Genomic DNA, 24,978 nt, shown 5'->3' with positions numbered 1-24,978 from the left:
GCAGTGTGTTGTTGTCCTCGGGCTGTCTCCTGCAGACTGATTTAATAACACAGAGGCAGAGTGTTGTTGTCCTCGGGCTGTCTCCTGCAGACTGATTTAATAACACAGAGGCAGAGTGTTGTTGTCCTGGGGCTGTCTCCTGCAGACTGATTTAATAACACAGAGGCAGAGTGTTGTTGTCCTCGGGCTGTCTCCTGCAGACTGATTTAATAACACAGAGGCAGAGTGTTGTTGTCCTGGGGCTGTCTCCTGCAGACTGATTTAATAACACAGAGGCAGAGTGTTGTTGTCCTCGGGCTGTCTCCTGCAGACTGATTTAATAACACAGAGGCAGAGTGTTGTTGTCCTGGGGCTGTCTCCTGCAGACTGATTTAATAACACAGAGACAGAGTGTTGTTGTCCTGGGACTGTCTCCTGCAGACTGATTTAATAACACAGAGGCAGAGTGTTGTTGTCCTGGGGCTGTCTCCTGCAGACTGATTTAATAACACAGAGGCAGAGTGTTGTTGTCCTGGGGCTGTCTCCTGCAGACTGATTTAATAACACAGAGGCAGAGTGTTGTTGTCCTGGGGCTGTCTCCTGCAGACTGATTTAATAACACAGAGGCAGAGTGTTGTTGTCCTGGGGCTGTCTCCTGCAGACTGATTTAATAACACAGAGGCAGAGTGTTGTTGTCCTGGGGCTGTCTCCTGCAGACTGATTTAATAACACAGAGGCAGAGTGTTGTTGTCCTGGGACTGTCTCCTGCAGACTGATTTAATAACACAGAGGCAGAGTGTTGTTGTCCTGGGGCTGTCTCCTGCAGACTGATTTAATAACACAGAGACAGAGTGTTGTTGTCCTGGGACTGTCTCCTGCAGACTGATTTAATAACACAGAGGCAGTGTGTTGTTGTCCTCGGGCTGTCTCCTGCAGACTGATTTAATAACACAGAGGCAGAGTGTTGTTGTCCTCGGGCTGTCTCCTGCAGACTGATTTAATAACACAGAGGCAGAGTGTTGTTGTCCTGGGGCTGTCTCCTGCAGACTGATTTAATAACACAGAGGCAGAGTGTTGTTGTCCTCGGGCTGTCTCCTGCAGACTGATTTAATAACACAGAGGCAGAGTGTTGTTGTCCTCGGGCTGTCTCCTGCAGACTGATTTAATAACACAGAGGCAGAGTGTTGTTGTCCTGGGGCTGTCTCCTGCAGACTGATTTAATAACACAGAGACAGAGTGTTGTTGTCCTGGGACTGTCTCCTGCAGACTGATTTAATAACACAGAGGCAGAGTGTTGTTGTCCTGGGGCTGTCTCCTGCAGACTGATTTAATAACACAGAGGCAGAGTGTTGTTGTCCTGGGGCTGTCTCCTGCAGACTGATTTAATAACACAGAGGCAGAGTGTTGTTGTCCTGGGGCTGTCTCCTGCAGACTGATTTAATAACAGAGAGGCAGAGTGTTGTTGTCCTGGGACTGTCTCCTGCAGACTGATTTAATAACACAGAGGCAGAGTGTTGTTGTCCTGGGGCTGTCTCCTGCAGACTGATTTAATAACACAGAGACAGAGTGTTGTTGTCCTGGGACTGTCTCCTGCAGACTGATTTAATAACACAGAGGCAGTGTGTTGTTGTCCTCGGGCTGTCTCCTGCAGACTGATTTAATAACACAGAGGCAGAGTGTTGTTGTCCTGAGACTGTCTCCTGCAGACTGATTTAATAACACAGGGGCAGAGTGTTGTTGTCCTGGGGCTGTCTCCTGCAGACTGATTTAATAACACAGAGGCAGAGTGTTGTTGTCCTCGGGCTGTCTCCTGCAGACTGATTTAATAACACAGAGGCAGAGTGTTGTTGTCCTCGGGCTGTCTCCTGCAGACTGATTTAATAACACAGAGGCAGAGTGTTGTTGTCCTGGGGCTGTCTCCTGCAGACTGATTTAATAACACAGAGGCAGAGTGTTGTTGTCCTCGGGCTGTCTCCTGCAGACTGATTTAATAACACAGAGGCAGAGTGTTGTTGTCCTGGGGCTGTCTCCTGCAGACTGATTTAATAACACAGAGGCAGAGTGTTGTTGTCCTCGGGCTGTCTCCTGCAGACTGATTTAATAACACAGAGGCAGAGTGTTGTTGTCCTGGGGCTGTCTCCTGCAGACTGATTTAATAACACAGAGGCAGAGTGTTGTTGTCCTCGGGCTGTCTCCTGCAGACTGATTTAATAACACAGAGGCAGAGTGTTGTTGTCCTGGGACTGTCTCCTGCAGACTGATTTAATAACACAGAGGCAGAGTGTTGTTGTTCTGGGACTGTCTCCTGCAGACTGATTTAATAACACAGAGGCAGAGTGTTGTTGTCCTGGGGCTGTCTCCTGCAGACTGATTTAATAACACAGAGGCAGAGTGTTGTTGTCCTGGGACTGTCTCCTGCAGACTGATTTAATAACACAGAGGCAGAGTGTTGTTGTCCTGGGGCTGTCTCCTGCAGACTGATTTAATAACACAGAGGCAGAGTGTTGTTGTCCTGGGGCTGTCTCCTGCAGACTGATTTAATAACACAGAGGCAGAGTGTTGTTGTCCTGGGACTGTCTCCTGCAGACTGATTTAATAACACAGAGGCAGAGTGTTGTTGTCCTGGGGCTGTCTCCTGCAGACTGATTTAATAACACAGAGACAGAGTGTTGTTGTCCTGGGACTGTCTCCTGCAGACTGATTTAATAACACAGAGGCAGAGTGTTGTTGTCCTGGGGCTGTCTCCTGCAGACTGATTTAATAACACAGAGGCAGAGTGTTGTTGTCCTGGGGCTGTCTCCTGCAGACTGATTTAATAACACAGAGGCAGAGTGTTGTTGTCCTGGGGCTGTCTCCTGCAGACTGATTTAATAACACAGAGGCAGAGTGTTGTTGTCCTGGGGCTGTCTCCTGCAGACTGATTTAATAACACAGAGGCAGAGTGTTGTTGTCCTGGGACTGTCTCCTGCAGACTGATTTAATAACACAGAGGCAGAGTGTTGTTGTCCTGGGGCTGTCTCCTGCAGACTGATTTAATAACACAGAGACAGAGTGTTGTTGTCCTGGGACTGTCTCCTGCAGACTGATTTAATAACACAGAGGCAGTGTGTTGTTGTCCTCGGGCTGTCTCCTGCAGACTGATTTAATAACACAGAGGCAGAGTGTTGTTGTCCTCGGGCTGTCTCCTGCAGACTGATTTAATAACACAGAGGCAGAGTGTTGTTGTCCTGGGGCTGTCTCCTGCAGACTGATTTAATAACACAGAGGCAGAGTGTTGTTGTCCTCGGGCTGTCTCCTGCAGACTGATTTAATAACACAGAGGCAGAGTGTTGTTGTCCTGGGGCTGTCTCCTGCAGACTGATTTAATAACACAGAGGCAGAGTGTTGTTGTCCTCGGGCTGTCTCCTGCAGACTGATTTAATAACACAGAGGCAGAGTGTTGTTGTCCTGGGGCTGTCTCCTGCAGACTGATTTAATAACACAGAGACAGAGTGTTGTTGTCCTGGGGCTGTCTCCTGCAGACTGATTTAATAACACAGAGGCAGAGTGTTGTTGTCCTGGGGCTGTCTCCTGCAGACTGATTTAATAACACAGAGGCAGAGTGTTGTTGTCCTGGGGCTGTCTCCTGCAGACTGATTTAATAACACAGAGGCAGAGTGTTGTTGTCCTGGGGCTGTCTCCTGCAGACTGATTTAATAACACAGAGGCAGAGTGTTGTTGTCCTGGGACTGTCTCCTGCAGACTGATTTAATAACACAGAGGCAGAGTGTTGTTGTCCTGGGGCTGTCTCCTGCAGACTGATTTAATAACACAGAGACAGAGTGTTGTTGTCCTGGGACTGTCTCCTGCAGACTGATTTAATAACACAGAGGCAGTGTGTTGTTGTCCTCGGGCTGTCTCCTGCAGACTGATTTAATAACACAGAGGCAGAGTGTTGTTGTCCTCGGGCTGTCTCCTGCAGACTGATTTAATAACACAGAGGCAGAGTGTTGTTGTCCTGGGGCTGTCTCCTGCAGACTGATTTAATAACACAGAGGCAGAGTGTTGTTGTCCTCGGGCTGTCTCCTGCAGACTGATTTAATAACACAGAGGCAGAGTGTTGTTGTCCTGGGGCTGTCTCCTGCAGACTGATTTAATAACACAGAGGCAGAGTGTTGTTGTCCTCGGGCTGTCTCCTGCAGACTGATTTAATAACACAGAGGCAGAGTGTTGTTGTCCTGGGGCTGTCTCCTGCAGACTGATTTAATAACACAGAGACAGAGTGTTGTTGTCCTGGGACTGTCTCCTGCAGACTGATTTAATAACACAGAGGCAGAGTGTTGTTGTCCTGGGGCTGTCTCCTGCAGACTGATTTAATAACACAGAGGCAGAGTGTTGTTGTCCTGGGGCTGTCTCCTGCAGACTGATTTAATAACACAGAGGCAGAGTGTTGTTGTCCTGGGGCTGTCTCCTGCAGACTGATTTAATAACACAGAGGCAGAGTGTTGTTGTCCTGGGGCTGTCTCCTGCAGACTGATTTAATAACACAGAGGCAGAGTGTTGTTGTCCTGGGGCTGTCTCCTGCAGACTGATTTAATAACACAGAGGCAGAGTGTTGTTGTCCTGGGACTGTCTCCTGCAGACTGATTTAATAACACAGAGGCAGAGTGTTGTTGTCCTGGGGCTGTCTCCTGCAGACTGATTTAATAACACAGAGACAGAGTGTTGTTGTCCTGGGACTGTCTCCTGCAGACTGATTTAATAACACAGAGGCAGTGTGTTGTTGTCCTCGGGCTGTCTCCTGCAGACTGATTTAATAACACAGAGGCAGAGTGTTGTTGTCCTCGGGCTGTCTCCTGCAGACTGATTTAATAACACAGAGGCAGAGTGTTGTTGTCCTGGGGCTGTCTCCTGCAGACTGATTTAATAACACAGAGGCAGAGTGTTGTTGTCCTCGGGCTGTCTCCTGCAGACTGATTTAATAACACAGAGGCAGAGTGTTGTTGTCCTCGGGCTGTCTCCTGCAGACTGATTTAATAACACAGAGGCAGAGTGTTGTTGTCCTGGGGCTGTCTCCTGCAGACTGATTTAATAACACAGAGACAGAGTGTTGTTGTCCTGGGACTGTCTCCTGCAGACTGATTTAATAACACAGAGGCAGAGTGTTGTTGTCCTGGGGCTGTCTCCTGCAGACTGATTTAATAACACAGAGGCAGAGTGTTGTTGTCCTGGGGCTGTCTCCTGCAGACTGATTTAATAACACAGAGGCAGAGTGTTGTTGTCCTGGGGCTGTCTCCTGCAGACTGATTTAATAACAGAGAGGCAGAGTGTTGTTGTCCTGGGACTGTCTCCTGCAGACTGATTTAATAACACAGAGGCAGAGTGTTGTTGTCCTGGGGCTGTCTCCTGCAGACTGATTTAATAACACAGAGACAGAGTGTTGTTGTCCTGGGACTGTCTCCTGCAGACTGATTTAATAACACAGAGGCAGTGTGTTGTTGTCCTCGGGCTGTCTCCTGCAGACTGATTTAATAACACAGAGGCAGAGTGTTGTTGTCCTGAGACTGTCTCCTGCAGACTGATTTAATAACACAGGGGCAGAGTGTTGTTGTCCTGCAGGCTGATTTCTCACTGCAGACTGATTTAATAACACAGAGGCAGAGTGTTGTTGTCCTCGGGCTGTCTCCTGCAGACTGATTTAATAACACAGAGGCAGAGTGTTGTTGTCCTCGGGCTGTCTCCTGCAGACTGATTTAATAACACAGAGGCAGAGTGTTGTTGTCCTGGGGCTGTCTCCTGCAGACTGATTTAATAACACAGAGGCAGAGTGTTGTTGTCCTGGGGCTGTCTCCTGCAGACTGATTTAATAACACAGAGGCAGAGTGTTGTTGTCCTGGGGCTGTCTCCTGCAGACTGATTTAATAACACAGAGGCAGAGTGTTGTTGTCCTGGGGCTGTCTCCTGCAGACTGATTTAATAACACAGAGGCAGAGTGTTGTTGTCCTGGGGCTGTCTCCTGCAGACTGATTTAATAACACAGAGGCAGAGTGTTGTTGTCCTGGGGCTGTCTCCTGCAGACTGATTTAATAACACAGAGGCAGAGTGTTGTTGTCCTGGGACTGTCTCCTGCAGACTGATTTAATAACACAGAGGCAGAGTGTTGTTGTCCTGGGACTGTCTCCTGCAGACTGTCAGAGTGTTGTTGTCCCTGCAGACTGATTTAATAACACAGAGGCAGAGTGTTGTTGTCCTGAGACTGTCTCCTGCAGACTGATTTAATAACACAGGGGCAGAGTGTTGTTGTCCTGGGGCTGTCTCCTGCAGACTGATTTAATAACACAGAGGCAGAGTGTTGTTGTCCTGGGACTGTCTCCTGCAGACTGATTAACACAGGGGCAATAACACAGAGGCAGAGTGTTGTTGTCCTCGGGCTGTCTCCTGCAGACTGATTTAATAACACAGAGGCAGAGTGTTGTTGTCCTGGGGGCTGTCTCCTGCAGACTGATTTAATAACACAGAGGCAGAGTGTTGTTGTCCTCGGGCTGTCTCCTGCAGACTGATTTAATAACACAGAGGCAGAGTGTTGTTGTCCTGGGGCTGTCTCCTGCAGACTGATTTAATAACACAGAGGCAGAGTGTTTGTTGTCCTCGGGCTGTCTCCTGCAGACTGATTTAATAACACAGAGGCAGAGTGTTGTTGTCCTGGGGCTGTCTCCTGCAGACTGATTTAATAACACAGAGGCAGAGTGTTGTTGTCCTCGGGCTGTCTCCTGCAGACTGATTTAATAACACAGAGGCAGAGTGTTGTTGTCCTGGGACTGTCTCCTGCAGACTGATTTAATAACACAGAGGCAGAGTGTTGTTGTCCTGGGACTGTCTCCTGCAGACTGATTTAATAACACAGAGGCAGAGTGTTGTTGTCCTGGGGCTGTCTCCTGCAGACTGATTTAATAACACAGAGGCAGAGTGTTGTTGTCCTGGGACTGTCTCCTGCAGACTGATTTAATAACACAGAGGCAGAGTGTTGTTGTCCTGGGGCTGTCTCCTGCAGACTGATTTAATAACACAGAGGCAGAGTGTTGTTGTCCTGGGGCTGTCTCCTGCAGACTGATTTAATAACACAGAGGCAGAGTGTTGTTGTCCTGGGACTGTCTCCTGCAGACTGATTTAATAACACAGAGGCAGAGTGTTGTTGTCCTCGGGCTGTCTCCTGCAGACTGATTTAATAACACAGAGGCAGAGTGTTGTTGTCCTGGGGCTGTCTCCTGCAGACTGATTTAATAACACAGAGGCAGAGTGTTGTTGTCCTCGGGCTGTCTCCTGCAGACTGATTTAATAACACAGAGGCAGAGTGTTGTTGTCCTGGGGCTGTCTCCTGCAGACTGATTTAATAACACAGAGGCAGAGTGTTGTTGTCCTGGGGCTGTCTCCTGCAGACTGATTTAATAACACAGAGGCAGAGTGTTGTTGTCCTGGGGCTGTCTCCTGCAGACTGATTTAATAACACAGAGGCAGAGTGTTGTTGTCCTGGGGCTGTCTCCTGCAGACTGATTTAATAACAGAGAGGCAGAGTGTTGTTGTCCTGGGACTGTCTCCTGCAGACTGATTTAATAACACAGAGGCAGAGTGTTGTTGTCCTGGGGCTGTCTCCTGCAGACTGATTTAATAACACAGAGACAGAGTGTTGTTGTCCTGGGACTGTCTCCTGCAGACTGATTTAATAACACAGAGGCAGTGTGTTGTTGTCCTCGGGCTGTCTCCTGCAGACTGATTTAATAACACAGAGGCAGAGTGTTGTTGTCCTGAGACTGTCTCCTGCAGACTGATTTAATAACACAGGGGCAGAGTGTTGTTGTCCTGGGGCTGTCTCCTGCAGACTGATTTAATAACACAGAGGCAGAGTGTTGTTGTCCTCGGGCTGTCTCCTGCAGACTGATTTAATAACACAGAGGCAGAGTGTTGTTGTCCTCGGGCTGTCTCCTGCAGACTGATTTAATAACACAGAGGCAGAGTGTTGTTGTCCTGGGGCTGTCTCCTGCAGACTGATTTAATAACACAGAGGCAGAGTGTTGTTGTCCTGGGGCTGTCTCCTGCAGACTGATTTAATAACACAGAGGCAGAGTGTTGTTGTCCTGGGGCTGTCTCCTGCAGACTGATTTAATAACACAGAGGCAGAGTGTTGTTGTCCTGGGGCTGTCTCCTGCAGACTGATTTAATAACACAGAGGCAGAGTGTTGTTGTCCTGGGGCTGTCTCCTGCAGACTGATTTAATAACACAGAGGCAGAGTGTTGTTGTCCTCGGGCTGTCTCCTGCAGACTGATTTAATAACACAGAGGCAGAGTGTTGTTGTCCTGGGACTGTCTCCTGCAGACTGATTTAATAACACAGAGGCAGAGTGTTGTTGTTCTGGGACTGTCTCCTGCAGACTGATTTAATAACACAGAGGCAGAGTGTTGTTGTCCTGGGGCTGTCTCCTGCAGACTGATTTAATAACACAGAGGCAGAGTGTTGTTGTCCTGGGACTGTCTCCTGCAGACTGATTTAATAACACAGAGGCAGAGTGTTGTTGTCCTGGGGCTGTCTCCTGCAGACTGATTTAATAACACAGAGGCAGAGTGTTGTTGTCCTGGGGCTGTCTCCTGCAGACTGATTTAATAACACAGAGGCAGAGTGTTGTTGTCCTGGGACTGTCTCCTGCAGACTGATTTAATAACACAGAGGCAGAGTGTTGTTGTCCTGGGGCTGTCTCCTGCAGACTGATTTAATAATAACAGAGTGTTGTTGTCCTGGGAGACTGATTTAATAACACAGAGGCAGAGTGTTGTTGTCCTGGGGCTGTCTCCTGCAGACTGATTTAATAACACAGAGGCAGAGTGTTGTTGTCCTGGGGCTGTCTCCTGCAGACTGATTTAATAACACAGAGGCAGAGTGTTGTTGTCCTGGGGCTGTCTCCTGCAGACTGATTTAATAACACAGAGGCAGAGTGTTGTTGTCCTGGGCTGTCTCCTGCAGACTGATTTAATAACACAGAGGCAGAGTGTTGTTGTCCTGGGACTGTCTCCTGCAGACTGATTTAATAACACAGAGGCAGAGTGTTGTTGTCCTGGGGCTGTCTCCTGCAGACTGATTTAATAACACAGAGACAGAGTGTTGTTGTCCTGGGACTGTCTCCTGCAGACTGATTTAATAACACAGAGGCAGAGTGTTGTTGTCCTGGGGCTGTCTCCTGCAGACTGATTTAATAACACAGAGGCAGAGTGTTGTTGTCCTGGGGCTGTCTCCTGCAGACTGATTTAATAACACAGAGGCAGAGTGTTGTTGTCCTGGGACTGTCTCCTGCAGACTGATTTAATAACACAGAGGCAGAGTGTTGTTGTCCTCGGGCTGTCTCCTGCAGACTGATTTAATAACACAGAGGCAGAGTGTTGTTGTCCTGGGGCTGTCTCCTGCAGACTGATTTAATAACACAGAGGCAGAGTGTTGTTGTCCTGGGGCTGTCTCCTGCAGACTGATTTAATAACACAGAGGCAGAGTGTTGTTGTCCTGGGGCTGTCTCCCTGCAGACTGATTTAATAACACAGAGGCAGAGTGTTGTTGTCCTGGGGCTGTCTGCAGACTGATTTAATAACACAGAGGCAGAGTGTTGTTGTCCTGGGGCTGTCTCCTGATTTAATAACACAGAGGCAGACTGATTTAATAACACAGAGGCAGAGTGTTGTTGTCCTGGGACTGTCTCCTGCAGACTGATTTAATAACACAGAGGCAGAGTGTTGTTGTCCTGGGGCTGTCTCCTGCAGACTGATTTAATAACACAGAGACAGAGTGTTGTTGTCCTGGGACTGTCTCCTGCAGACTGATTTAATAACACAGAGGCAGTGTGTTGTTGTCCTCGGGCTGTCTCCTGCAGACTGATTTAATAACACAGAGGCAGAGTGTTGTTGTCCTGAGACTGTCTCCTGCAGACTGATTTAATAACACAGGGGCAGAGTGTTGTTGTCCTGGGGCTGTCTCCTGCAGACTGATTTAATAACACAGAGGCAGAGTGTTGTTGTCCTCGGGCTGTCTCCTGCAGACTGATTTAATAACACAGAGGCAGAGTGTTGTTGTCCTGGGGCTGTCTCCTGCAGACTGATTTAATAACACAGAGGCAGAGTGTTGTTGTCCTGGGGCTGTCTCCTGCAGACTGATTTAATAACACAGAGGCAGAGTGTTGTTGTCCTCGGGCTGTCTCCTGCAGACTGATTTAATAACACAGAGGCAGAGTGTTGTTGTCCTGGGGCTGTCTCCTGCAGACTGATTTAATAACACAGAGGCAGAGTGTTGTTGTCCTGGGGCTGTCTCCTGCAGACTGATTTAATAACACAGAGGCAGAGTGTTGTTGTCCTGGGGCTGTCTCCTGCAGACTGATTTAATAACACAGAGGCAGAGTGTTGTTGTCCTGGGGCTGTCTCCTGCAGACTGATTTAATAACACAGAGGCAGAGTGTTGTTGTCCTGGGACTGTCTCCTGCAGACTGATTTAATAACACAGAGGCAGAGTGTTGTTGTTCTGGGGCTGTCTCCTGCAGACTGATTTAATAACACAGAGGCAGAGTGTTGTTGTCCTGGGACTGTCTCTCCTAACACAGAGGCAGACTGATTTAATAACACAGAGGCAGAGTGTTGTTGTCCTGGGGCTGTCTCCTGCAGACTGATTTAATAACACAGAGGCAGAGTGTTGTTGTCCTGGGGCTGTCTCCTGCAGACTGATTTAATAACACAGAGGCAGAGTGTTGTTGTCCTGGGACTGTCTCCTGCAGACTGATTTAATAACACAGAGGCAGAGTGTTGTTGTCCTGGGGCTGTCTCCTGCAGACTGATTTAATAACACAGAGACAGAGTGTTGTTGTCCTGGGACTGTCTCCTGCAGACTGATTTAATAACACAGAGGCAGAGTGTTGTTGTCCTGGGGCTGTCTCCTGCAGACTGATTTAATAACACAGAGGCAGAGTGTTGTTGTCCTGGGGCTGTCTCCTGCAGACTGATTTAATAACACAGAGGCAGAGTGTTGTTGTCCTGGGGCTGTCTCCTGCAGACTGATTTAATAACACAGAGGCAGAGTGTTGTTGTCCTGGGGCTGTCTCCTGCAGACTGATTTAATAACACAGAGGCAGAGTGTTGTTGTCCTGGGACTGTCTCCTGCAGACTGATTTAATAACACAGAGGCAGAGTGTTGTTGTCCTGGGGCTGTCTCCTGCAGACTGATTTAATAACACAGAGACAGAGTGTTGTTGTCCTGGGACTGTCTCCTGCAGACTGATTTAATAACACAGAGGCAGAGTGTTGTTGTCCTGGGGCTGTCTCCTGCAGACTGATTTAATAACACAGAGGCAGAGTGTTGTTGTCCTGGGGCTGTCTCCTGCAGACTGATTTAATAACACAGAGGCAGAGTGTTGTTGTCCTGGGACTGTCTCCTGCAGACTGATTTAATAACACAGAGGCAGAGTGTTGTTGTCCTCGGGCTGTCTCCTGCAGACTGATTTAATAACACAGAGGCAGAGTGTTGTTGTCCTGGGGCTGTCTCCTGCAGACTGATTTAATAACACAGAGGCAGAGTGTTGTTGTCCTCGGGCTGTCTCCTGCAGACTGATTTAATAACACAGAGGCAGAGTGTTGTTGTCCTGGGGCTGTCTCCTGCAGACTGATTTAATAACACAGAGGCAGAGTGTTGTTGTCCTGGGGCTGTCTCCTGCAGACTGATTTAATAACACAGAGGCAGAGTGTTGTTGTCCTGGGGCTGTCTCCTGCAGACTGATTTAATAACACAGAGGCAGAGTGTTGTTGTCCTGGGGCTGTCTCCTGCAGACTGATTTAATAACAGAGAGGCAGAGTGTTGTTGTCCTGGGACTGTCTCCTGCAGACTGATTTAATAACACAGAGGCAGAGTGTTGTTGTCCTGGGGCTGTCTCCTGCAGACTGATTTAATAACACAGAGGCAGAGTGTTGTTGTCCTGGGACTGTCTCCTGCAGACTGATTTAATAACACAGAGGCAGTGTGTTGTTGTCCTGGGCTGTCTCCTGCAGACTGATTTAATAACACAGAGGCAGAGTGTTGTTGTCCTGAGACTGTCTCCTGCAGACTGATTTAATAACACAGGGCAGAGTGTTGTTGTCCTGGGCTGTCTCCTGCAGACTGATTTAATAACACAGAGGCAGAGTGTTGTTGTCCTCGGGCTGTCTCCTGCAGACTGATTTAATAACACAGAGGCAGAGTGTTGTTGTCCTCGGGCTGTCTCCTGCAGACTGATTTAATAACACAGAGGCAGAGTGTTGTTGTCCTGGGGCTGTCTCCTGCAGACTGATTTAATAACACAGAGGCAGAGTGTTGTTGTCCTCGGGCTGTCTCCTGCAGACTGATTTAATAACACAGAGGCAGAGTGTTGTTGTCCTGGGGCTGTCTCCTGCAGACTGATTTAATAACACAGAGGCAGAGTGTTGTTGTCCTGGGGCTGTCTCCTGCAGACTGATTTAATAACACAGAGGCAGAGTGTTGTTGTCCTGGGGCTGTCTCCTGCAGACTGATTTAATAACACAGAGGCAGAGTGTTGTTGTCCTGGGGCTGTCTCCTGCAGACTGATTTAATAACACAGAGGCAGAGTGTTGTTGTCCTGGGACTGTCTCCTGCAGACTGATTTAATAACACAGAGGCAGAGTGTTGTTGTCCTGGGACTGTCTCCTGCAGACTGATTTAATAACACAGAGGCAGAGTGTTGTTGTCCTGGGGCTGTCTCCTGCAGACTGATTTAATAACACAGAGGCAGAGTGTTGTTGTCCTGGGACTGTCTCCTGCAGACTGATTTAATAACACAGAGGCAGAGTGTTGTTGTCCTGGGGCTGTCTCCTGCAGACTGATTTAATAACACAGAGGCAGAGTGAGTCTGTTGATTTGTAACACTGGGACTGTCTCCTGCAGACTGATTTAATAACACAGAGGCAGAGTGTTGTTGTCCTGGGGCTGTCTCCTGCAGACTGATTTAATAACACAGAGGCAGAGTGTTGTTGTCCTGGGACTGTCTCCTGCAGACTGATTTAATAACACAGAGGCAGAGTGTTGTTGTCCTGGGGCTGTCTCCTGCAGACTGATTTAATAACACAGAGGCAGAGTGTTGTTGTCCTGGGGCTGTCTCCTGCAGACTGATTTAATAACACAGAGGCAGAGTGTTGTTGTCCTGGGGCTGTCTCCTGCAGACTGATTTAATAACACAGAGGCAGAGTGTTGTTGTCCTGGGGCTGTCTCCTGCAGACTGATTTAATAACACAGAGGCAGAGTGTTGTTGTCCTGGGACTGTCTCCTGCAGACTGATTTAATAACACAGAGGCAGAGTGTTGTTGTCCTGGGGCTGTCTCCTGCAGACTGATTTAATAACACAGAGACAGAGTGTTGTTGTCCTGGGACTGTCTCCTGCAGACTGATTTAATAACACAGAGGCAGTGTGTTGTTGTCCTGGGGCTGTCTCCTGCAGACTGATTTAATAACACAGAGGCAGAGTGTTGTTGTCCTCGGGCTGTCTCCTGCAGACTGATTTAATAACACAGAGGCAGAGTGTTGTTGTCCTGGGGCTGTCTCCTGCAGACTGATTTAATAACACAGAGGCAGAGTGTTGTTGTCCTCGGGCTGTCTCCTGCAGACTGATTTAATAACACAGAGGCAGAGTGTTGTTGTCCTGGGGCTGTCTCCTGCAGACTGATTTAATAACACAGAGGCAGAGTGTTGTTGTCCTGGGGCTGTCTCCTGCAGACTGATTTAATAACACAGAGGCAGAGTGTTGTTGTCCTGGGGCTGTCTCCTGCAGACTGATTTAATAACACAGAGGCAGAGTGTTGTTGTCCTGGGGCTGTCTCCTGCAGACTGATTTAATAACACAGAGGCAGAGTGTTGTTGTCCTGGGGCTGTCTCCTGCAGACTGATTTAATAACACAGAGGCAGAGTGTTGTTGTCCTGGGGCTGTCTCCTGCAGACTGATTTAATAACACAGAGGCAGAGTGTTGTTGTCCTGGGCTGTCTCCTGCAGACTGATTTAATAACACAGAGGCAGAGTGTTGTTGTCCTGGGACTGTCTCCCTGCAGACTGATTTAATTGTCCTGGGGCTGTCTCCTGCAGACTGATTTAATAACACAGAGGCAGAGTGTTGTTGTCCTGGGGCTGTCTCCTGCAGACTGATTTAATAACACAGAGGCAGAGTGTTGTTGTCCTGGGGCTGTCTCCTGCAGACTGATTTAATAACACAGAGGCAGAGTGTTGTTGTCCTGGGGCTGTCTCCTGCAGACTGATTTAATAACACAGAGGCAGAGTGTTGTTGTCCTGGGGCTGTCTCCTGCAGACTGATTTAATAACACAGAGGCAGAGTGTTGTTGTCCTGGGGCTGTCTCCTGCAGACTGATTTAATAACACAGAGGCAGAGTGTTGTTGTCCTGGGGCTGTCTCCTGCAGACTGATTTAATAACACAGAGGCAGAGTGTTGTTGTCCTGGGGCTGTCTCCTGCAGACTGATTTAATAACACAGAGGCAGAGTGTTGTTGTCCTGGGGCTGTCTCCTGCAGACTGATTTAATAACACAGAGGCAGAGTGTTGTTGTCCTGGGGCTGTCTCCTGCAGACTGATTTAATAACACAGAGGCAGAGTGTTGTTGTCCTGGGGCTGTCTCCTGCAGACTGATTTAATAACACAGAGGCAGAGTGTTGTTGTCCTGGGGCTGTCTCCTGCAGACTGATTTAATAACACAGAGGCAGAGTGTTGTTGTCCTGGGGCTGTCTCCTGCAGACTGATTTAATAACACAGAGGCAGAGTGTTGTTGTCCTGGGGCTGTCTCCTGCAGACTGATTTAATAACACAGAGGCAGAGTGTTGTTGTCCTGGGACTGTCTCCTGCAGACTGATTTAATAACACAGAGCAGGTGTTGTTGTCCTGGGACTGAGACTGATTTAATAACACAGAGACAGTGTGTTTGTTGTCCTAACACAGGGCTGTCTCCTGCAGACTGATTTAATAACACAGAGGCAGAGTGTTGTTGTCCTGGGGCTGTCTCCTGCAGACTGATTTAATAACACAGAGGCAGAGTGTTGTTGTCCTGGGCTGTCTCCTGCAGACTGATTTAATAACACAGAGGCAGAGTGTTGTTGTCCTCGGGCTGTCTCCTGCAGACTGATTTAATAACACAGAGGCAGAGTGTTGTTGTCCTTGTCCTGCAGGATTTAATAACACAGAGGCAGAGTGTTGTTGTCCTGGGGCTCCTGCAGACTGATTTAATAACACAGAGACAGAGTGTTGTTGTCCTGGGACTGTCTCCTGCAGACTGATTTAATAACACAGAGGCAGAGTGTTGTTGTCCTGGGGCTGTCTCCTGCAGACTGATTTAATAACACAGAGGCAGTGTGTGTGTTCTCCTGCAGACTGATTTAATAACACAGAGGCTGTCCTCCTGCAGACTGATTTAATAACACAGAGGCAGAGTGTTGTTGTCCTGGGACTGTCTCCTGCAGACTGATTTAATAACACAGGGGCAGAGTGTTGTTGTCCTGGGGCTGTCTCCTGCAGACTGATTTAATAACACAGAGGCAGAGTGTTGTTGTCCTCGGGCTGTCTCCTGCAGACTGATTTAATAACACAGAGGCAGAGTGTTGTTGTCCTCGGGCTGTCTCCTGCAGACTGATTTAATAACACAGAGGCAGAGTGTTGTTGTCCTGGGGCTGTCTCCTGCAGACTGATTTAATAACACAGAGGCAGAGTGTTGTTGTCCTCGGGCTGTCTCCTGCAGACTGATTTAATAACACAGAGGCAGAGTGTTGTTGTCCTGGGGCTGTCTCCTGCAGACTGATTTAATAACACAGAGGCAGAGTGTTGTTGTCCTGGGGCTGTCTCCTGCAGACTGATTTAATAACACAGAGGCAGAGTGTTGTTGTCCTGGGGCTGTCTCCTGCAGACTGATTTAATAACACAGAGGCAGAGTGTTGTTGTCCTGGGACTGTCTCCTGCAGACTGATTTAATAACACAGAGGCAGAGTGTTGTTGTTCTGGGACTGTCTCCTGCAGACTGATTTAATAACACAGAGGCAGAGTGTTGTTGTCCTGGGGCTGTCTCCTGCAGACTGATTTAATAACACAGAGGCAGAGTGTTGTTGTCCTGGGACTGTCTCCTGCAGACTGATTTAATAACACAGAGGCAGAGTGTTGTTGTCCTGGGGCTGTCTCCTGCAGACTGATTTAATAACACAGAGGCAGAGTGTTGTTGTCCTGGGGCTGTCTCCTGCAGACTGATTTAATAACACAGAGGCAGAGTGTTGTTGTCCTGGGACTGTCTCCTGCAGACTGATTTAATAACACAGAGGCAGAGTGTTGTTGTCCTGGGGCTGTCTCCTGCAGACTGATTTAATAACACAGAGACAGAGTGTTGTTGTCCTGGGACTGTCTCCTGCAGACTGATTTAATAACACAGAGGCAGAGTGTTGTTGTCCTGGGGCTGTCTCCTGCAGACTGATTTAATAACACAGAGGCAGAGTGTTGTTGTCCTGGGGCTGTCTCCTGCAGACTGATTTAATAACACAGAGGCAGAGTGTTGTTGTCCTGGGGCTGTCTCCTGCAGACTGATTTAATAACACAGAGGCAGAGTGTTGTTGTCCTGGGGCTGTCTCCTGCAGACTGATTTAATAACACAGAGACAGAGTGTTGTTGTCCTGGGACTGTCTCCTGCAGACTGATTTAATAACACAGAGGCAGTGTGTTGTTGTCCTCGGGCTGTCTCCTGCAGACTGATTTAATAACACAGAGGCAGAGTGTTGTTGTCCTGAGACTGTCTCCTGCAGACTGATTTAATAACACAGAGGCAGAGTGTTGTTGTCCTGGGGCTGTCTCCTGCAGACTGATTTAATAACACAGAGGCAGAGTGTTGTTGTCCTGGGGCTGTCTCCTGCAGACTGATTTAATAACACAGAGGCAGAGTGTTGTTGTACTGGGGCTGTCTCCTGCAGACTGATTTAATAACACAGAGGCAGAGTGTTGTTGTCCTGGGGCTGTCTCCTGCAGACTGATTTAATAACACAGAGGCAGAGTGTTGTTGTCCTCGGGCTGTCTCCTGCAGACTGATTTAATAACACAGAGGCAGAGTGTTGTTGTCCTGGGGCTGTCTCCTGCAGACTGATTTAATAACACAGAGGCAGAGTGTTGTTGTCCTCGGGCTGTCTCCTGCAGACTGATTTAATAACACAGAGGCAGAGTGTTGTTGTCCTGGGGCTGTCTCCTGCAGACTGATTTAATAACACAGAGGCAGAGTGTTGTTGTCCTCGGGCTGTCTCCTGCAGACTGATTTAATAACACAGAGGCAGAGTGTTGTTGTCCTGGGGCTGTCTCCTGCAGACTGATTTAATAACACAGAGGCAGAGTGTTGTTGTCCTGGGGCTGTCTCCTGCAGACTGATTTAATAACACAGAGGCAGAGTGTTGTTGTCCTGGGGCTGTCTCCTGCAGACTGATTTAATAACACAGAGGCAGAGGGCTGAGACACAGAATAGCCTGGGATTGCAATGACAAACAATATGCAAAGACAGAAAATAGAACCATGTCAATTTCTGTGTAAATCCTGTTTGTGTCTGTATCTATGGCTGTGAAATGTATGCATTCTGCATTAACTTTTATTTGAATAAGATTTCCTAAAAGCCTAAACTAAAGAATAATAGGCCCTTCAGACTTTCCTGCATGTTCTGAGCCGACCTTAGATATCACAATAAATCACAGTGATTGACAGCCCGTCACCTGTCATGTATATTTGCAGTTCTGCATGGTTTTCTCTCTCTGTGTCCCCTGACAACTGACTGTGTCTGCTACTGAGGCTGGCAGATATAAGGCAGCATGCAGGATTAAGGACAGTGTTCCCCTGTTGTGCCCTTGAAGCCCAATGTGATTATTCCACCCCACTGTGTTTTAAATAGGCCTGGCTACCGAGGCTTCCGCTCTGCTCTCACATGTCCTCACTCACACCTTGTTTAGTATTCACCACTGTACCTGACGGAGAGGAGTGAGTGTGTGTGTGTGCGCATCTGTGTGTGTGTTACCGCTTGTGACATGTGATGGAGAAAGGAGCGAGCTGATTCACCATATGCATGAGCCCCCCCACCCACACACGCGCGCACGCACACACACACACACACACAACAATCTCCTATACAGTCGGTTGCCCTTCATGCACACCCGCATGCGTATATTGCACGGCGAGCTGACAAAGCATGGATGCAGCTCTAGAGAGTTGATTGAAAGCATTGATGAAATGCATAAGGCCTGACAAACAGAGAGCTGAGAGAGAGAGAGGGAGAGAGAGAGAGAGGGGAGGGCTTTTCTCCTCCTCACTCAGCCGTGAGAGAGAGAGGGGGAGGTTTAGATGAACGACAGAGGCAGCCATCAGGCAGCTTATTCTGGAGATGACAGCCAGAGCATTGAGCAGAGCTCACACTCAGAGACTCATATTGAACTGGCAGGAGTCAGGCAGGGCAGAGTCTGAGCCACACGTCTCCCACTAAATGAGCGTGAATCAGAGAGACAGTAAAAGATAAAGTAAGGCTTCCTTTCTCTGTTCTCACTCTTTGTTAGGAACACTGCTTCGTTAATTAAAAGCAACACCGCAACAAATTAAATGTGTTATTGTTTTGGTAGTGTATCATCAAATAATGAATATATTAGTACCGAGTCCCAAGAGATAAGTAACAGTCAGTTACTCAGGCTAGTATAATTCCAGAACTTTATACTCATGGCAAATGACTATAATTAAGCAATAAACAATACTGCACATTTCTATGGTAATATACCACAACCAGTGATGTAGTGGTAGAAAAATTGGTGCACAATCTCTGATTGCCGGGAACGGTGAAAAAAGTAACGCTTCCTATACTTTCAATGTTTTTTCCCGCGAAAGGTTGGTAAGATGTGTCTACTTGCGTTTACCATCCACTACACCACTGACCACAACCCTGGGATGACATGCAGAATGTGGAATAATTCTCAGTCTGAGACATTCATCTCTCAGTCTTGTAGTTGCAGGTTTGCTCACCTGTACTCTTCCATAAGGTTGGGTTTGTTGGCCAGGTTGGCTTTTATTGCACTTGTACAAAACAGAAAAATGTAAGAAACTCACATCTCAGTCTTGTAGTTGGAGCATCTCTCCAGAGGGATCTTCAGAACTTTGTTGTTGAGTCCTACAAACAGTGACCTATCACTTTGAAGGATCTGCAGGCTCAAGATTGGCTCCTGCACCCCAGCGGGGAAGAGCTGGATCTCCTCCAGGTAACACCCTTGAAGGCTCTTATTGGTGGTCGCAAGAGCCTTCAGGATGGTGCCGTACTCTGATTGGAGGAAAGAGGATGATGAGAAATCATTGATTGTGCTGTATACAGCCTAGAGTCAATAGGTTTTCCTATTCAGCTCATGTGGCTAGGAAAAACTCAGAGCTCTATAATATGACAATAGAAAATCCTTTGGCTGGACAGCTAGTGAAGCGTGCCGGGTTCCTCTCTAGGTTTCTTCCTTCTAGGGAGATTTACCTTGCTAATGTGCCCTTTCCTTTATAAGTCAATTTAATTGATTGACCCCTGACCTTTGAACTCAACTTACCTGTGCCGATGTACATGACATGGTAGAGTGTGTCGTGACCCTGTACGATGTCCACCACCAGCCTGGAGAAGCGCACGTCATCCTGCATGACCAAGGGGTCCACAGAGACGGGCTGCACCACGTCGTTCATCAGGTACAGCCGCTGGGCGTCCTGGAGGCTGCGCTCCGTCAGACCATCGTTAGGACCGCCGTCGTCATCTATGGTACCACACTGAGGAGGGGAGGGGGGATGGGAAAGGAAGGGAGAAAGGGGGAGAGAGACAGGCAGGGAGGGAAAGGGGGGGATGAGAGAGAGAGAGAGAGTGCGAGAGAGGAGTGAGAGAACAGGAGAAAGAGTGAAGAAAGACAGAGGGAAAGAAAGAAAGAGAAAAAGAGAGAGAGAGAGAGAGAGAGAAAAAAAGAAGTTACTGAAAAGGAATAATACTTCATCTTAATAGTCATTGTTGCTTTGAATAAATCAATACTATGCCTCTGCCTGTGGTCATTTCCTTCTCATTTTCTCCTCCAGTAATCACATTTATTCACACTTACAATACTGTTACACTGTAATGATTGTTGTTTGGCAAACAACATCTCTGTGTCTGGCAAGCTACAGAAACAATATGCTTTTGAAATGCCGGATGACATGAATTTCTTCATAAAGCTACAGTTGCATTGCTAAAAAGTCAATGATGTGGGCTTTGGGGTGCACAATCCCAGGTTCTTATATGCAGTGCCACCTAGATGCAGAGTCTGTTAGTCCTGTTTCTGGGGACACGCACGGTGAGCAGGATTTTGCAGACCAGCACTAACCTGGAAGTTGGGGATGGAGTTGGGGTGGGCAGTACCTGGAAGTTGGGGATGGAGTTGGGGTGGGCAGTACCTGGAAGTTGGGGATGGAGTTGGGGTGGGCAGTACCTGGAAGTTGGGGATGGAGTTGGGGTGGGCAGTACCTGGAAGTTGGGGATGGAGTTGGGGTGGGCAGTACCTGGAAGTTGGGGATGGAGTTGGGGTGGGCAGTACCTGGAAGTTGGGGAAGGGGTTGGGGTGGGCAGTACCTGGAAGTTGGGGGTGGGGTTGGTGGTGGGCAGTACCTGGAAGTTGGGGAAGGGGTTGGGTAGTACATGGAAGTTGGGGAAGGGGTTGGGGGTGGGCAGTACCTGGAAGTTGGGGGTGGGGTTGGTGGTGGGCAGTACCTGGAAGTTGGGGAAGGGGTTGGGTAGTACATGGAAGTTGGGGAAGGGGTTGGGGGTGGGCAGTACCTGGAAGTTGGGGATGGGGTTGGGGGTGGGCAGCCAGGTAGAGCGGGGGTTCTCCTGGGAACGGAAGGGTCCATTGAAGGCCTGGGTGATGGAGCTGAGGTTAAACGCACACACTGCAGACGCTGCTATACTGTTCCTGTAGGACAGAGAAAGAGAGGGCGAGGAGAGGGAGAGAGGAGAGAGAGATGGAAAGAGAGAATAAGAGAGGGGGGAGAAGAGGGACAGAGAGAGAGAGACAGTGTTAAAAACCCAGTGAACAAAGAGGTTACAGTGTTGCCCATACGTCTCTCTAACTGAGAGCTCAAATTGATCCATTATGTACACCACACTGTCTAACAGTCCCATCTTTTACAGGTGCATTAAAGACACAGCCCGTGTGATTCTGCTGGAAGCTGTGTCTGTGCTTCACAATTGTCATGAGACTGCTAAAGTGAATTAAGATACACACACACACAAACAGATACACCCTCCCCCCTCGCACACACTCACACTCACTGCACTGAACAGACTTTACTGTACAATAAACTCTATAGTTTCCTTTGTATGGAATGCCAGCACACTCATAAATGGGCTGGTATACTGTAGCACGGGGATGGTGAGGTGTACGATACAATAGGGCCCTATGGAATCACTGTATGGTTTGACATTTGTTACGTTCTTCTTTTATACATTTCTATATCTGTTATGTTCTTACAGAGAACAGTATGAACACTGTATGTCATACATGCCTTATATACGTATATACGTGTATTGTCCCTACACCTTAGTGGTTTGTATCTAGCAACCATCGTGGAGATCCGATTGAGCTCTGTAGAAATGCATTAACACTGTCAGAGGAACCCTCTCCACAGAGAGTGTGAGACTGCGTCAGTGAGTGAGTGTGCTTCCTGCGGTGAGCAGCCAGCAACCTAACCCAACTTACAAAACCACAGACAATTAGCTGCAACAACCACTAACCAGGCTGCAGCCACAGAGCTAGATACACCCTCTCCCCGCCTCCCTGACACTGTGGTGTCCCAGGGACTACAGTCTGCAGCCAAGTGTTATGTTGTGACCATGGCTGTGGTTACAGTTACAAATGAAGCCATTGTTACTGTTAACGTCTAAACCGTTAATAAAGATTTAGGCTATTTTAAAACCTCCCCTCAATGAGTCAGTCCCTATGGTATTAAACAGAACCTCTTAATCACACTCAGCTCACTGTGTCTTTATGTCTTAATGTGGAGGGGAAAGAGAGGGAGAAAGAGAGGGATGAGAACAGTGAAAAAAGAGTGTCAGAAAGCAGTGCTTAGGGAGCACGAGTCCCTCCTCTGCTCCTCTCACAAAAAGGGCAATCAGCAGCCAAGTAGAGAGCAGAGCAGGGCTTTAGACTTAGGCCTTGGTCAAAAGTAGTGAACTAAAAAGGGAATAGAGTGCCATTTGGGATATAGCCTAGGGATACAGAGGAGATATAATCCACAGTGCCCTTCATGTTCTTACATAAACCAGCCGGCCAGTCGGTACAGATGACACAACCCTTTCTGTGGTGTCATGGTACTGTTCCTCTGTGGCTGGCTGGCTGGTGTTCCCCTATGGCCAGTGTTATGGGAGTAAAAGGTTGATGTCCCTGACCACACCAGCCAACCAGTCGGACAGGATGACACAGCAGTTTTTATTGTGTCATTGTACAGTTCCCCTATGGCTGCAAAGTGTTATGGGAGAAAAAGGCAGAAGAGCCCAACCAGAGCTGGTGACTTCAACAACATCCACTGGACTTCGTCATTTTTCTGCACATGCTCAGTGCAGCTAAGTGACACTGCTTCATCCCAAATGGCATCCTATTCCCTATACAGTGCACTACTTTTGACCAGGGCCCATAGGGTCTAGTCAAACGTGTCACACTATATAGGTATTAGGGTGTCATTTGGGACACAGCCATTGCCTGCTTCTGCACATGCTCAGTGGAGCTCAGTGGTGAAGGCTTCTATGATAATAAATCATAGAGAGCAGACTAGCATGGATGATACACATCATCACACCAGATGGCCCATATATACAGTACCAGTCAAAAGTCCGAACACAACCTATTCATTTAAGGTTTTATACTTTATTTGGACTATTTTCTATATTGTAGAATAACCAAAACAATTGTGAAATTTCTTTCCTTCTTAATGCATTTGAGCCAATCAGTTGTGTTGTGACAAGGTACAGTAGGGGTGGTATACAGAAGATATACATACTTGGTAAAAAACCAAGTCCATACTGTATTATGGCAAGAACAGCTCAAATTAACAAAGAGAAACAACAGTCCATCATTACTTTGGGACATGAGGGTCAGTCAATGCGTACAATTTGAAGAACTTAAAACGTTTCTTCGAATGCAGTCGCAAGAACCATCAAGCACTATGATGAAACTGGCTCTCATGAGGACCGCCACAGGAAAGGAAGACCCAGAGTTACCTCTGCTGCAGAGGACAAGTTCATTAGAGTTAACTGCACCTCAGAATGCAGCCCAAATAAATGCTTCACAGAGTTCAAGTAACAGACACATCTCAACATCAACTGTTCAGAGGAGACTGCGTGAATCAGGCCTTCATGGTCGAATTGCTGCAAAGAAACCACTACTAAAGGACACCAATAAGAAGAAGAGACTTGCTTGGGCCAAGAGTCACAGGCAATGGACAATAGACTGGTAGAAATCTGTCTTTTGGTCTGATGAGTCTAAATTTGAGATGTTTGGTTCTAACCGCCGTATTTTTGTGAGACGCAGAGTACTGTAGATGAACGGATGATCTCCACATGTGTGGTTCCCACAGTGAAGCAAGGCACACTTAACCAGCATGGCTACCACAGCATGCTGTAGTGATACTCCATCCCATCTGGTTCGTGCCTAGTGGGACTATCATTTTTTTCCCAACAGGACAAAAAAGTGAAGGAGTGCTGCATCAGATGGCCTGGCCTCCACAATCACCCGACCTCAACCCTATTCAGATGGGTTGAGACGAGTTGGACCACAGGAAAAGCAGCCAATAGATCAAATACTTGTCATGCAATAAAATGCTAATTAATTACTTAAAAATCATACAAATGTGATTTTCTGGATTTTTGTTTTAGATTCCGTCTCTCACGGTTGAAGTGTACCTATGATAAAAATGACAGACCTCTACATGCTTTGTAAGTAGAAAAACCTGCAAAATTGGCAGTGTATCAAATACTTGTTCTCTCCACTGTATATATATACACACTGTATGTGTGGCATAGAGACACCTGGATTCCAAAATACTTTCTAACACACACACAATTACACACAAGTGCGCGCATGCACACACACACAGTAACAGATGTGCTGTGCCTATCATTGGCAGGTTCTAGTCTCAGCAGGGTATATGGAGCTAATGCAGTCTGTGCACCTCACCTCAATTGAAAAAAACTGAAAAATACATCAAGTGTGTTCCACATGGTACCCTATTCCCCATATAGTGAACTCCTTTTCAAAAGAGCCCTATGGAATTTGGGACACAGTTAAGGTAAAAATGTTTTTCCAACCTCAGTGAATACCTGCATCGCAGCAGAAACAAAAAGCACACTCAGCATCCCCTGTACCGTACGGCAGGCAGGGAGGCAGCGAGCAGAAAATGAAGTAAGGCTAAGATTATCCATATATATTTATTTTTTATTTTATAATTTTTTGGGGGGGAAGGGGTTGGGGGTCTTTCATGGTTCTCTCGGGCGCGGCCGGCTACGACACAGCCTGGACTCAAACCAGGATCTCTAGTGGCTCTGCTACTGTAGCACTGCGATGCAGTGACTTAGACCGCTGCGCCACTCGGGAGGCCCATCCATATATATTTTTACTGCATAACGATGCAGTATCTGAGCTACAATGCTATAGTCTGAAACAATCACTTTCACGAGTGGAGACTGAGTCAGGTAGCTATAAAACAGCAGCAGCTATGTTACAATACAGTACAAAAGATTACTGTCTTGTGCACATGCTAAAAAAAGGTGCCTGGAAGTAGTATTTTTAGCTGAAAGAATCATTTGTAAAAGTAAAGCGAATAATCATAGTAATAGTATATCTATTTGATTCTTACCCAACATGTTCCAGGGGGAATATAGCTCATTTCAAGGTGGATTTGATGTTATTATGTTGAGGTGAAGGAAAAA

General features: G+C 47.6%; 1 protein-coding gene across 4 annotated transcripts in view; it reads right to left on the bottom strand.

The window, feature by feature from the left end:
• sema5ba (sema domain, seven thrombospondin repeats (type 1 and type 1-like), transmembrane domain (TM) and short cytoplasmic domain, (semaphorin) 5Ba) overlaps positions 1–24,978 on the bottom strand; it is a 233,209-nt gene that overhangs the window by 68,212 nt on the left and 140,019 nt on the right. For all 4 annotated transcript variants that reach the window (XM_029636696.2, XM_029636702.2, XM_029636710.2 and 1 more), the window contains 3 exons: positions 20,833–20,968; positions 19,592–19,802; positions 19,116–19,323 (listed from right to left, as the gene is read on the bottom strand). In XM_029636696.2, the coding sequence (XP_029492556.1) occupies positions 19,116–19,323; positions 19,592–19,802; positions 20,833–20,968 (555 nt within the window). The remainder of the gene's footprint in view (positions 1–19,115; positions 19,324–19,591; positions 19,803–20,832; positions 20,969–24,978) is intronic.

This window comes from Oncorhynchus nerka, linkage group LG3 (assembly GCF_034236695.1).
Source record: "Oncorhynchus nerka isolate Pitt River linkage group LG3, Oner_Uvic_2.0, whole genome shotgun sequence".
Taxonomy (NCBI): domain Eukaryota; kingdom Metazoa; phylum Chordata; class Actinopteri; order Salmoniformes; family Salmonidae; genus Oncorhynchus; species Oncorhynchus nerka.
The sequence above is the reverse complement of the archived record's forward strand: the minus strand, read 5'-3'. Positions and strand labels throughout refer to the sequence as shown.